Source organism: Cinclus cinclus, chromosome 1 (assembly GCF_963662255.1).
Source record: "Cinclus cinclus chromosome 1, bCinCin1.1, whole genome shotgun sequence".
Lineage (NCBI taxonomy): Eukaryota > Metazoa > Chordata > Aves > Passeriformes > Cinclidae > Cinclus > Cinclus cinclus.
In genome coordinates this window covers 90,405,355-90,420,031 of record NC_085046.1, presented here as the reverse complement: position 1 = coordinate 90,420,031, position 14,677 = coordinate 90,405,355, and the positions used below count along the sequence as shown (strand labels likewise).

General features: G+C 36.9%; 1 protein-coding gene across 1 annotated transcript in view; it reads left to right on the top strand.

Moving 5' to 3' along the window:
- The window catches only part of ANKS6 (ankyrin repeat and sterile alpha motif domain containing 6), a 38,698-nt gene extending 26,234 nt beyond the window's left edge, over positions 1-12,464 (top strand). The window contains exons 12-17 of the mRNA XM_062500325.1: positions 472-661; positions 2,064-2,180; positions 4,081-4,148; positions 5,417-5,533; positions 6,224-6,320; positions 11,701-12,464. Coding sequence (XP_062356309.1) covers positions 472-661; positions 2,064-2,180; positions 4,081-4,148; positions 5,417-5,533; positions 6,224-6,320; positions 11,701-11,750 — 639 coding nt within the window. The 3' untranslated portion in view covers positions 11,751-12,464. The remainder of the gene's footprint in view (positions 1-471; positions 662-2,063; positions 2,181-4,080; positions 4,149-5,416; positions 5,534-6,223; positions 6,321-11,700) is intronic.
- Positions 12,465-14,677: the final 2,213 nt, after the last annotated feature.

Sequence of the window (14,677 nt, the reverse complement as noted above, 5' to 3'; positions counted from 1 at the left end):
TGAAAATCCCTATTTTGAAGTCAAAGTAATTTACTTTGTTTGTTATTAAACTTTTTATATCTCAACTTCACATTTTACTTCTGCTTGTGACCATTCCAGGGGAGGTGGGGATGTGAGTGAGAGTCTCTATGGTGCATAGGTGCCACCTGTACTTAAACCACGATATGCTTTTTAGAAAAAGAATAATTGTAGTGCTTATGGGCAGTATTGTTTTAGAAGAAATAACTTTCTTCTTACAAAACTACAGCCTTAGTAAATGTACTTTTCTTGATAATTTTGAGGAGAGAGACTTTCATCTTGGATAACGTCACTGTTGCTCCAGTTATTTCAGTATAGATAAAGCAGAAACTTCTGATTGTGACTATATGCTCTCAGGAATTATATGCAACTTAAGTAATATTGAAGCATCATGTATAGGTAAACATTTTTTAAATTATTTTTTAACTGAAATTATTGTATCATTAACTGTAGCAAAAACTGGAGATGAACAAAAGACCTCCATCTGGGACTTCATCTACATCTAAAAGCACATCACCAACTCTCACACCCTCTCCATCACCTTCCCCATCTCCTAAGGTTCAAAATTCAGAGTCTTCTGTCTCTTCTTCTCACAGACATGCCAAGAGCAATGGCTCCAGCAGTGGTACTATTACAGAGGATGGTGAGTAGCTCATTGTAATTACAGGAGATTCATTCATCAAGAATACTGCATGTTTAAAGCTATAACTATACTGGGCTAGTGTGTATCTGCATGAGAGTGAGGTCTCTTTTCTTTCTAGAAAATGTATTTTGGTGTTTCTTACAGTGAGATTGGCATTCCTGCACTACTTGCCTTTTTCTCTCCCAAAATCTGTGATTCTTTCCATTTACAGAGAGACTGGTTTCACCTCAAAGCTAGCATAGAATATGTAGGTAGGCCACTCTTATGTGGCCACATTTCCTCCCTTCATGGCTCAAGTCCTGTTTTTCACCCTTTGCTGAGGGTACAAAATGCACTTTTTTCACTCTAGATTTTTTTTAGTTTTCCTTAGTAAATGCAGGGAAGCACATCACTACATTTTTTTATCCATAGCAAGTCATAGCTACATGAAGTTGATTAAGAGCTGTAGTGCATTTATTTTTCTAAATTGCGAAAATAACCTTATTACAACCTCTTTTTAACTTAAAGTCATAAGAAAGAATGATAATGATTTTTCCAGTAAGATTAATACTTTTTAAATTAGGCTTTCAGGTCTAAATTACAGCTTTTTAAAAGTCATTTTACTGCCTTGGAAACAGGACATCAATAACTTTTTTTTTCTCTTGTAAATATCTCAAAAAACCCAGAAGAAAATAACATGACTCAGAACTTAATTGAGACAATTTGTACTAATTTTGTTTTTCCTGAAATTGTCTCTATTGATTTTGGTTTATTTTCATGTATACCATCTTTGTCCATTAACACTGTAATTCCATTTGACACTGATGACAGGTGATACTTGACCCTCTTTCTGTCCTCTTCTTGTGGCTTTAGTTGTAACCTACTCTAGTGGCTGCTGGAGCAAATCCTTTCACATTCAGTGCCATTTTATAATGATGTCTTGATAATATAAGAGTTGCCAATTTAGAGATGCATAAATCCACTGCATATCCATTGCATAAATCTGTTATCCACTGCTGGATAACGAGATGAATTCTCCAAGCCATCAGCTGTCCTCATCTCAGCCAGTGAAGCTCAGTTTTGTGACCGTGCACTAATGCCAGGATACTGTGAATGAATGTCCTTGTAGCAGAGAACAGGTTGTTTGTCAGAAGCCCAAGTAGCTCTGGGTTCTTTGTGTTTGTAAGCTTCTGTAGGTAAGTGCTCCTTTAATTCAGGGGCTTCTCTTACTGAGGTTTGATTCACAGCAGCAGTACAAATGCTGATATGCTGAGCTGTAGTCAGAAGAGTAAGTACAGAACATCTGCAGTGTTAACTTTTCTTTCAAGTGAACTTAAATGAGTAAGAAAATTGATTTGGATTGACTGCTGCTGTGAAGGAACAATAGGCAGCAGGTTCAAAGGTGTTCTTTGTTTCTTTTTAGGCAACCACTTGGTGGACCATCAACAGCTTGGGCCTCTTCTGAGAGCCAGTGATGTAGAGAATCATGAAAGAGGAAACCATATGAGAGTAAAAGAAGGCTCTGAAAGCTTGGAGAAAGGTAATTTACTTTACTACTATAGAATAGTATAAAATGAGGTGCTAAGTAGGATTAGCATGGCAAAAGCAGTAAGAGCTCCAAGAACCTGAGCTTGCTCCAGGGATGGAGGTAAGGAGACAAAGTAAGTGAAGAGCAAATGAAAGTGGTAAAGCAAAGGACAAGCATGTTAAGCAAGACTTGTAAAACTGAGAGGCTTCAGGTTTTGTTCAGCCTTGGTGTAATAATGCAGGAGTTGGAAGAGGGGTAGAGGAAGAGAAAACATGAAGGGCTTACACCTGAAAACGTTCTCTGTGTGTGAAAGGTGTTGGGTGTTATAGTTGTTTATGACAATAAGACTGAGCTCAGATGCCCTGAAAGTTTCTTCCCATATCTTGGCCTACAGTTCTAAGCACACCAGCATGATGAAAAATTAGAAGGGTAACTAACAACCTATAAGAAAAAGATGTTAATAGTATATCTAAAAGTCTTCAAATGCAAATTCTGTTTTCTTTCTCTAAGATACTTTTCATCAAACAGTGTGGAGAAATTCCCATGATACATTTTTAAAACTGGTTGCCTTTTCTCATGGATTCATATCAGGGTACTAAAGCTTTTAGTCTGAGACCATGTCAACTTCTGCAAATCATGTTAGGCATACCAAGTTAGTTGAACTTAAGGTTAAAAAAAAAACTGACAAAACCCTAGCAGAAAATAAGTCTCAGCTAGAATTTTTCTCTTCAGAGATTCTTCAGACAGTCTGTGGACTCTCCAATGTAAAGAAGTAGTCTTCCAAAATAGTACACAGAAGTGTACTTGTGTTTATCTCAAGGTACCTGATGTCTTTTGAGAAGCTTAGAGTATGAGATTCTCTTTCATGTTTCTAGTGATGATGAAAGAAATGGGAAAGTCAAAAGACAAAGAAGTGAAATAAATGAAAACAAAGTATATTTGGTAATGGACTAGTAGTGTCTTTAAAATGGAAGTGAGTTTATATGCAGAATATTAAATATAGTTTTGTTTTATAATGTAATAATTCATGTTCTTCATCTTGACTCTGACTTCTTAGTTTAAATGGCCACTTAGGTACTTAAGGGGAAAAAGCAGTTAATTACTCATGGCAGCAAAGTAATAAAAAGAAAACTTAAGCTGAGAAAGGTAGTGTGTAATTAAGAGGGAATGTCAGGTTACACTTACGCTTTTTAGCTAATCACATTTTAAATGTGTAGGAAGAGTCACTGTCAGGTCCTGCAACATTTAATTTCCTTTGACATTGAGAGGAAAGACAATATTCAATGCTCTTAGCCTTGAAAGGTGAGCATGTGAAACTTAAAATCTGTCCAGTTTTTGTCTTAGCTGGACTTCAGCCATCTGTGTTCAAGATGCCTGGATGTTGGACACTAAGGAGAAGAGGGTACAGAAAGACCTGTGTTCTGTCAGTGTTTTGAATGAGCAGGTGTGTGGTTGCTTGCTCTACACTTTGCCTTCCTGGATGATGACATAGAAATATGCCTTTCAGTTCCTTGCCTGCTTGAGGAGTTTTGCTGTCTAACCTGCACAATCTGGATCAGCCATTTGGGGGCAAGTGGGCAAGCACCTGCATTTTAGGCCACTGAAGTGCCTTAGTTGTCCTTACTGGTTTGGTTTTGTAAGATCCTTTTAATGAGATAGAAAGGGCAATACAACGGTGTTGATCCTAGCAAGGTAAGACTAGATGCAATTAAGTAGGTGAGAACAGGGTAAGCCAGTATTTCAATTTCTGATGAAGAATAAATGGGATTGGCTTTTTCTTACCATAAATGATTATGGGAAATATAGACTTTAATATATATTTTCAGTTTTTAATGCTGAGATCATTACAGTCTTTTGTAATCTGTTGGGGTTGATTTCTTTCTTTTTTCTTTTTTTTTTTCTGTGATTCTAGATGAGCTGACTGGCATCCTTAAAAAATTGTCACTTGAGAAATATCAACCTATATTTGAGGAACAGGAGGTATGAGATCTTTTTTTTTTTTTCTGTTTTAATGAAGGTAGGGTATAACATGTTGTATCAGATTTGTGATCCAGAATCAAGTTCTACAATGCTTCCTGGTTGCAGAGAGAACCTAGAAACATGGACCAAATGATATGTGTGATATTCTCCAGAATACTGCATTAGTGGAAGTTTTTACATTTAACCTACAACTTTTGTATACATAGGGGTTGTTTTTTTTCTCTCTATTGTTACACTCTGCTTTTTCTATATATGTCTGTATCTGATGTGGCTAAACAGTTCATAGGACATACTGTATCATCCCTGGAATCACAGTTGGAACCTCATTTTCAGAAGGAGAACAGCGGGGTGTGAGACGGCTGCTTTATCTTCTTTATCTGCTCTGCATAAGCAATAGGAGAATTAAATTGGGGAGTGTAGGCACTGTGTTAGATGAGAGCTGTGACATTGACTTGCTGAAGGATGCAATGAAAGGAAATGTTGCTGAAAGTAAGTAAAATTAATTCATTATGATGTTGAAGGCAGGATCAGATGTGAGCAAATACTGTGTGTTTATTTGGTCAAAGAAAAGGGTAGCGAATGGACATGCACTAAACTGACATTGCTACAGAGTTTAAAATTCAGCACAAGCCCTGACAATTTAGCTGCATCACAATATACAGGGTTATTATTGCTCCCCTGCATGATAGGCAAGGGAGCATTGCGTAGAAATTAATATGCCTAGTGTGTGAAGGTTATATCAATATGAAAAGTTTCAGATATTTGTTTTTATCACAGCCTTATGGATATGTTGTTATAATAAAAACTGATATATGAACAAAACCTAGTTTTTTCTCAGGAGACACTGGAAAAGTAAACACAATATTCTGAAATTCCAAGAATATTTAGGGGGAAAAGGGTGAAGAAAAGAGAGAAACCTTAGGTTTATTCAAGTAGCTTCTACTGTAGGTGGAGGAATTTCTGTGGAGACTATATATTCTGTATTAATAGAACTTGATGGTAAAAAAAAAATCCATTAATATTTTAGATGTGCTATCATGATTACTTGAATAATTAACAGCAGATTAGAAGCCTTACAAAACAGTGGTAAAGTGTGTATCATTTGGTGCTGGTAATTCATTAAAATTCTTTTTGCACAATATTTACATTACGTCTACACAATTAAAAAATCCCAGCAAACCACTTTTAACCTGTAGTAATGAATCTTTGCATAGGTAAATTTGTCTTACCTTTTTTTCTTTTATTTATTCTATTTTTTTAATATGCAGGTGGATATGGAAGCTTTCCTCACACTTACTGATGGTGATCTGAAAGAGCTGGGTATTAAAACAGATGGATCAAGGCAGCAAATTTTGGCAGCTATTTCTGAACTGAATGCAGGAAAGGTACGTTTTTAAGTCCTGTACTTAATAAATTATTACACAGTTTTTTATATAATTAATTCAACATACATTTTGAAATGCATTTCTGGATGTTAGACAAGCTGAATTAATTTTTTCCAAACAAAGTGTTTTGTGTATTTGATTAGTGAAAAGCCTTCCTCTGTGGCACTTCATGTTCTCTTTCAATAACTCTTGCTAGTCCAGTGAACAAGTTACTTTTAAATGTGAGCAATATTGCCCTTTCTGAATACTGATTTCAGCAAAAATAGAATCATCTGGCTGCAACAGTGCAACTAGAGAATGCAGTATGAGAGGAAAGGTGTCTTTTGGTTAAAATAACAGGTCTTGATTCCTCTGTGATTAGGTGAACAGTGCTTCTCTCATTTCTTACACTTTTATTGCCTTTGAATTTTATGTTGACATAAACAAATTTGCTAGGAATGGTGTGCAGTGAGCAGTGCTCTTGCCAGAGTTATTTTTTACTGGAACATGTATTTGATTAGGCTTGCTGATGCTTCTCAGCATCTTTTTTAGATTTGAGGTCCATTCACTCTCTTGTAGTGGAAGTTCAGATAAACAAAACACAAAGACAATTTTCCTAAGTCAAGATCAATAGTAGTGATGAGGTGGAGGGGAGGTGGATGATATTCCATACTAAGATATGCCTCATTTTATTTTATTGTTCTTTTACAGGGTCGAGAGAGACAGATTTTACAAGAAACTATACACAACTTCCACTCTTCCTTTGAGAGTAGTGTTAGTAACACACGACCGCCAGGTCATTCCCAATGTAAGTAGCACCTGAAATTAATTGAAAAATTAATTACAGGTTCAATCACAGAATCACAAAATCAGTTAGGTTTGAAAATGCCTCTGAGATCATAAAGTCCAACCTATGACCAAACACCACCATGCCAACCAGACCATGGCACTGAATGTCACGCCCAGTCTTTCCTTAAACACCTCCAGGGATGGTGACTCCATCATCTCCATGGGCAGCCCATTCCAATGTCTAATCACTCTTTCTGTGAAAGAAGTATTCTTAATGTCCAAATGTGTGGATGTTTTATTTAATACTGTCTGGAAGACAAAATGTGGCAGACAAGCCAGTTATCTACTTTCCTGGCTGATGATGTGTGTCTCTTGCTGAGACTGTAGGGAAGGTTTCAACATAAAAAGTAGAGGTATCTGAAGATGTTTATACACCCTTCATTACTATCTGAAACAAGGATAAGATTTTTGTTGTGCATTACTAAACACAGAAAATGGATGTGAGTATAGCAAACCAGAGTATGCTGTATACTGTCTATAGTGTCTGTATGTATATATGTAGCATCTGTGGGTGGTGTTCCTGTATGGTGATATGTAATTAATTTTTGCATACTCTTTATAGGAGACAATTTAGTATGATCAGGTAGAATAAATATATTCAAGACTTTAGCATAATGGTTTGTGTTAATTACATATTTATGTATGTATGCATTTAGTTATTTTGCATAGGTAGTATTTTTATATGATTATCTATAGTTGCTTCCTTCACTTTGTAATACATGCATTCCAAGCACCAGTGTTATCTGTTAGCCAAGCTGGAGAAACTGCGTTTTAAAATATACTGTCGGTAACCAAAACATACAGGACGGTGTTGCTGACCTGTAATAATTGAATACATTTCCTATACTCTCAGATATAAAAACTGCAAATCTCTGTCCTGCCAGCCACCTGAAACAAAGGCAGATACTCATCTTTTACTCCAGATTAAAGCATCAGGCATAGCCTATTCCCTTGTGTACTTCTGTATCCATGTTTTAATAGAAACAACAAAAGCCATTGAATAGCCTTGAGAAGTTCACCATGTTAAAAGTGCTTCTTCTTCAGTTGTTTATTTTGCTGCTTTCATCCACTCACAAAATAATTTCATTTGTTTAGGGGCTATGTTAAATCATTCAGGTATTGTATGCTTTAGGAAAACTTAGTAATGATCTAGTCCCAGTTGTTCCAATCTCAGTCAGCTGCATTTCAGTAGGTATGTGAAAGCAGATGCTAACTTTTGACCTACTGATGTCTTGGGGTAAACTGGGAATTGCTGGGATAGTTAGTGAATGTGGGCTACTTCCAGTATTTTGTGTAGTGTGCTTGGCTGAAAGCCACTATCAGGTGTTCCGTATGCATGTGCAACTTTCCATTCTCAGCATAGTCAGCATGTGTGGGAACTTCTGGATGTCCCTTGGTAACATCCCGGCGCTGAAGAGCCTCTTCTGTAGGTATTACTAGGTGAGCAGAAGCTGTTCGGGATTTGATTATGTGGTGCAAAGAACTGGAATTACTCAAGAACCAAAGAAGCATAGAGCTGTAATGTATCTCCAAGCAACTTGCTGACCTGAAGTGTCTTGAAGACATCAAAGGACAAGAATGGTGGCTCAGAGTTGGAGAGAACATCCTTTTGTGAGAATGGAGCCAACAGTTACTCCTGTTGAGCTTTTGACAAGGCGCTGCAAGAAGGTTGCCATCATCAGAGATCTGGCTTTTGGGTTTTTGTGTGTGAGAGCTCCATAATATAGATTTGGCTGTGAAAGAGAAACAGAAGCACTAACAGAGAAGAGGAAGAGAACATGTAGCTAAAAGGAGTTTCTGCACCAGGTAAACTGCTTTTTATTGTAAAAAGTAGCAGTGGAATCCTTATGCATTCTCTGGAACTTGAATTTCCAGGAATGTGTAATATTTTACAGCATAAGAGCAGCTGTACCAAGTCAGATCCAAGGTCCATACCATTGTGTTGATCTTTTTCATCAGTCTCATCTGACACTGATGTGAAGAGCTGATTGCTTTCATTTGCTGTGAACTTAGCATGTCCTGACTTTTCTTTTTTCATCGTACTGCATCAGAAGATTCAGTGAGCAGTTGTCTCTTCTTCACTGCTCCATGCCACTGATGATTTTAAATATCACTGTGATATTCTTCTTTATTCATGTTTTTTTCCAAGGGGAAGGCCTATAGGCTGCTTTGTCATTCCCTATACCATAGTCTCTCTGACCTATTTTCCTTTTTTGCTATTTTCTTTTCAGACTTGGGAGATACCAGCCTAGCATACAGTGTTCAATATGTAGGCATGTAATGGTTTTACATGACAGAGTGATATTTGTTGTCCAGTTGTGTTCTCTGCTTTCCTTTCTCTTGCCCTTTCTTAGTTATTTCTGGTGCTTTACTGTGTTGGCTGTAATTGAAGACTGAATTGGTATTAGTTTGAATTACCTCTTCCAACCCAGCTGATCTGTTGAGTTTGAGCTCACAACCTCTAGTTTGATAAAAAAGCACATCTTCTTTTCCATTTGCCTTACTTCATATTACTTCATATTTATCTTCAAATAAATATTGTTGCTATCTTACTCTTTAGGCACAGGTGTTACATGAAGTCTTTTTACCAGTCTTCTGTTTACCTTTATTTTTGTTTACATGGATAACTTAGGAAGACTTGTCCCTTCACTCTATATGTCCTTTCAAAATCATATATTGAATATACTGTTCATATCCTGAATATCCTCATGCAGATCCCTATACTAGTGGTGAATCTCTCTACTATAGAAAAAAATCACTGTTAACTTCAACCTTCTGTCATCTGCCTCCCTAACAGATTATTTATCCACACAAGAAATTTTATTTTTACCCTGTGGGTTCCTTATTATCTTAAGGGTTAACCTTGGACCTTGTGAAGTGCCTTGTCAAAATCCAAGCATCAAATGGATCTCTTTTGTCTACAAGACTGTTGGCACCTTCAAGGAATTCTAGTAGGTTGGCGAGGCAAGACTTCTTCTAAAATCTCTTGATTGTTTTTCAAAATTTCAGATTGTTAGAGTTTTTACTAATCTGGTTGGTATTACTGTCTATCTCACTGGTCTCTGTTACCCTACATTTCCTGCTGAACCATTAAAAAGATTTGCATCACTGTTGCCACATCTCAGTTATGTGACAATTTAAACAACAACCTGTGCTCTGTACACAGCAGTTCAGCTGCTTAATCCTTCTGCTTCTCTAGGACATCTGCCTTAGAAATTTGCTGTCACTTGCTTTGTGTATTTGTTTCCTGCTCTTTTTTGCTAGTACCTCAGGTTAAGGTATCTTGGACTCACACATAAAGAAGGTTTCTGAAATAGAATCCTTCCTCCCCACCCCATGCCAGGGACACCAGGTTAATCTGTGTGAATTCCATGCTCCTGTCCTTGCCTGACCTGCATAAGGCAGACCAGTGCAAATGATTCAGAGGTTACTGAACCTGTAAGCCATTAGGTTTGGAGGTGCCGGGAATTCTGAAGAGGCAAACAGTACTTCCATGGGAAATGTTGCCTCCATCTCTTTTTTTAATGGAAATTAATTGGTAATGTTTAGAAAATTCTGATAAAATTATTCATTCCAAGAGTGGACATTTTAGCAGGTTTTGACAGTGTGGTAGTTTGGCTATTATTAGGTCTTGGAAGATTGACAATGCACCTTGTCCTTGATAAGAGAAACTACTAGGAAGATACTGTTTCTTTATAGCCCAGTGAATGTGTCCAGCAAACGTAGAACTACTGTGCTGCTTCACCATTTAGAGCAGATGACCAGCCCATGCGAGGCATGAGGCAAATGACTGCTCTGAGGAATAAAATTCTCCTCCTTTGTCTGGATTCCAACTTCAGAGAAACAGCAAGTGACAGCATGAAGTCCGGCTTTCTGAGAGAATGGGATTTAACAAATAGTATTATCCCAGGAAAAGTTACTGTTTGTGCTTTAAGGTGACATTTTGCTAATATGATTGTGGTAAAAAAGAAAATTGGACTTTCTGAATAGCTAATTGCCACGACTAATAGTTTAGTTTATTTTGTGGGGCTGTGTCAAGATACATGTTTCCATTAACTGAGTGCATTCAGGAGGTTAAACAGATCTGGCAGTGGTCTACAGGTTAATTGAAACAAATTACACCAAAGAAGACAGAGTTGCATTTCAAGACAAACTTGCCAAATCAGAAATGGAAAGCTGAAAAAAAGTAATGTGGATTCTTATTAAAAAAAAATGTGGGGGGAGAAAAGCAGCTGAAATAACTTCCTGCAGAAGAGTAGACATAAAGTAGACATAAAATTCTACATGCTAGTTATAATAGATGTGTAAGCAAGTATTGCATGTTAAATCCTCTGATAAAAATGGAAACACTTCATTGAAGTTCCTTTGCCCGTTTATAGCTTGCAACAGAATTTGCCATTTCTACCAAAATGACATGAAAAATGCAAGAAATTATCCAAGGTTTATAACTCACAAGGATACAATCTTTTTCTGCTGAGACATTTCTTTAACTCGTTATGGAAAAACCCTTTAAGATTGATTGGACGTAAAGCCAGTTAACTTAGCTTGCCTTCTAATGCCAAATTTATTCAAATGTTTGAAAGAAAAAGATGAGCTTTGTCACTAGGTAGAGGCATCCAGCTGCTTTCCCCCATCTAGACAACACTCCTGATAGGTGGGAAGAAAAGAGAAAATCCAGACATCTGGTAGGGGCAATGAACAAAGGCAGGACATAGATATCAAAAGAATAAACTGAATATTCTCCAGACAGAAGATTAAATGAAGAGTAGTAGCCATGCCTATGATAAAAAAAGAATAGGATGCCTTTCAGTCTATAGTTAGTGGAAATTCTGGTCTTCCAGTTTCTCTTTACATATTATATTGTGTAATATCTATTGATAGATATTTACGGTTCTGCAGATACGGAGCTGTTTGTGTATTTATTTGTGGATTCAGACTCAAAACTATCAAGTGGAAATTATCCAGAGGAGAGAGTAAGGGATGGAAGAGACGGAAGTAAAAATAGGAGCAAAATCAATACAGACTTGCATATAAAAATCATACAGGATTCAGGTAATCACTGGAAAGGTGCACACTGAGAAAAGAGGGATACTTGAAACTTAGTGGCAGTAGGTGACCTTTTTACACATGAGTTTGACTTTTTATACCTTCTCCTTACAGGAGACAGCTTAAAATGAGTAAAATTAATTACAGGATCAAACTGTTAGATACGGGTATAACAAGTACATTGGAAAATGTGGGCCTGTTTCCAGTAGTTGTGGAATTACTCTCTTGTTTACAGCTGTGAGTCTTGCAGGTTGCAGTTTTTCAGACTTTTCTTTTTCCCCCCCCTCTTACAGCTCCTGGCTGTGCTTTAAAACCACAAGAAGCTGTTTCTTCTAAAAGGTAGCTACTGGAACAAAAGTTGTTGCTTTTTTTTTTTTTTATGGTGAAGTTTGGCATCTGACTAAGTAAATCCCTACAAACGAAAATTTGAAAAGTTAGTCCTGACTACACTGACATACGATTTTCTGCAGTAACATGCTTAAAATACAGAACCCACAGAAAGTCAAAGAAAATAATAAAGAGATTCCTTCTATAGTTCAACGCAAGTGTTGAATTGTTCAAGGCATCAGTGGTCTGGATTTAAGAAGAGCAAAGTCAGAAGAGCAGGAAGAATGGATGAACATGCAAGAAGATGAATGTTCCATTCCACTCTTACCCATAGATGAAGAATCCATGGGAGACCTACATGGGCACAGTCAAGATCAACAAAAGCACAGAAGAAGGCAAGAGGGCTACCACAAATTGTGACACCTTCTACATGGGGAAATACATAAACTGAGTATGCCTCTATTGATTGGATACAGATAAAGGAGTCCAGATTGAAACTGTAATGATTTAATGGGGAGTAATATAAAGGAGAAGTAATGCTGCATTCTTCAGTAACCAAAATATACTTTATCTATTCATTATTATGAGAATATTAGAACAGCAATAAAAGTAAAAACAAAATACCTATTTGTAAAAAACAGCACTTTATTTGAGGAAATGCATAATCTGTTACCAGTATTTAAACAGAAAGAATGTTACAATATTTTATATTGTTCACTTTTTTTAAGAATAAAACCATTTATGTGTTATTGCCTGTTTTTTTTTTTGTGTGGAAACACTAGCATGTCCTTAAAAATACATTTTTATAACTTCATATTGTAGCAATTTTGAAACAAAAGTTACAGTAATTACAGGTAGAAATAATTTTCTGCTTAGTAAATACCATTTTTGTTAAGCAGTTAAAATGCAACTCATCAGGAATTAAAATACAAGTCATCAGATGCCTCTGACACTGTATTTTATCTTTCTGAAGACTCAAGTGCAGCAGGTAAAGGCAAGAAGATTTTGGAGCTCCAATTATCTGAGTGCTCTCAGTACATAACCAAAGATACTACATTTCTCCATGCTCTTCACTGTACTGACAGCTCATGGATGCTTTTTCTGCCTTTGAGAGGAGGTAAGTTTGAGACAGAGTCAGTACAGACAGTATGGTGTGTCTGTGTGTCAGGGCTGGCATGGGCAGCTCTTTAAACTCCCCTGTAGGCAGTGGAGGTCTGGTCGGTACCATCACCAGGGCCTCAAAACCCAGTATCTCACTGGGCTACACCAGAAGTTTTATTCAATTGTCCAGGCTCCGGTGGCATTTGCCAGGCCCTAAGGCATCCAGAGCACCCAGAAGGAATGCCAGATATGACACTACATGAGGGCTATGATCAGGTTGTTCATTGGAGCCACTTGGACAGAGAGACAATTCAGAGATGGAGACTGTCATTTCATTGACTTGTCCTGATTTGTCACAGACGTTCAAAGGGAAAAGCTTTTTTTTCCCTGTTTGCTGTTCATTTTTTGTGTCTTCCTTTTCCATTTAAATGAAAATGTTTGTTGGCAAACTATGCTTACCTCATAATGAAAAGTGATGCCTTCTGGCTTTTACCAAAGAAGGAAATCCTACAAAAACCAGTTCTTGTTATGATTTAGTCTAGCATTATAGACTTGACTAATCTGTAGTTGGTAGCCTAAGATTTTGCTTAGGAGTAATGTTATTTTACAAGAAACTTTTATAAGTTTCTTTGAATTTAATTTTCTTTTCCTGCACTTTGAGCATTAATGAAGATCAGATTTTAACTAAAGCTACTTTCTTATCTGGAAATTATTCAAGCAGTCATCTATAATATTTCTCATGCTTCAGCAAATGCCTTAGAAGCCAGGTATCTTCTCAAGGGAATAACTTTAGTTTCCAGAGTGAAGTGGAACATAAGAGTTCATGCAAAGAGATGTCTTTAATACTGAGATCACCTTAATTTACAATTACTTGGCTTGTCTGACTCTGACACTAATAGCCTCAAACTTGCCACTTTATTTTATTTCAAAGCCCTCTTGGCAGTACAAGAGTACATTTAGTGGGAACAGGCTTTGTCCATTAAAACCAAAACTTCTTCTGCTATATTTAAAGCTCATTTGGAGCACTTAATTTCCAGTCTCTCAGAAGTTTGTATTATTGAAATAAACTGTTAATGCAATGTCCTTAAAGTGTCACAGCAAGGAACTGTTTCAAAGCAATTTTTGTCACTTGTCATTCACAGCATTCCAGTGTGCATTAAAACTTAATGGTGTTAAAATGCAGTCATAAAAACAACAGCAAATAGATACTTGAAATATGATTGCCATATTCCCAGCATTGCACCTATAGCATTTTAATTGGCCTCTTACTTCTCTGAGTTTTTATGTGTAAGTATGTACAACACTCTCAAAATAGGTCTCTCTGGTGGGATATCAGGACTGTTAGCAGAGGGGTAGTGCTGTGGAGCAGGGTTCTTGAAGGTGAAAAATAGGCTCACGTGATTGTTGGAAAGCAGGCCCATTCAAGACACTTTGTTATAAATAACCTAAACATATTCTGTGTTCATGTATACATGTGATACATGGCTGTGAGTTCTTGTTTTTAATAAGCCTATGTGATTTGTTACCCCACAGAATTGGTAACCTCCAATTAGTTGGTGCAGAGATTTCCTGTTTTCTGAGTTGTGGAAAAAAGCCATTGCACAGATAGCAGCCAAAAAAGTGCAATGTATTTGATCACAGCTGGCCTGATTTCAGTTGTTCACAGATTTCTCCATATGTTTTTTCCAAGTCACTCTCTGCTGCCATTATTTCTTAAGAATGAGAAGAATAAATAAAAGGACATCAAATGGAATAAAAGCTAGAGATAGAAGCACAGCTTCTTGGTTGGGATTTCTGGTTTTCTTTTCAGGATTTGCCTCTCCTTTAGGTTGTTTTTTGAAT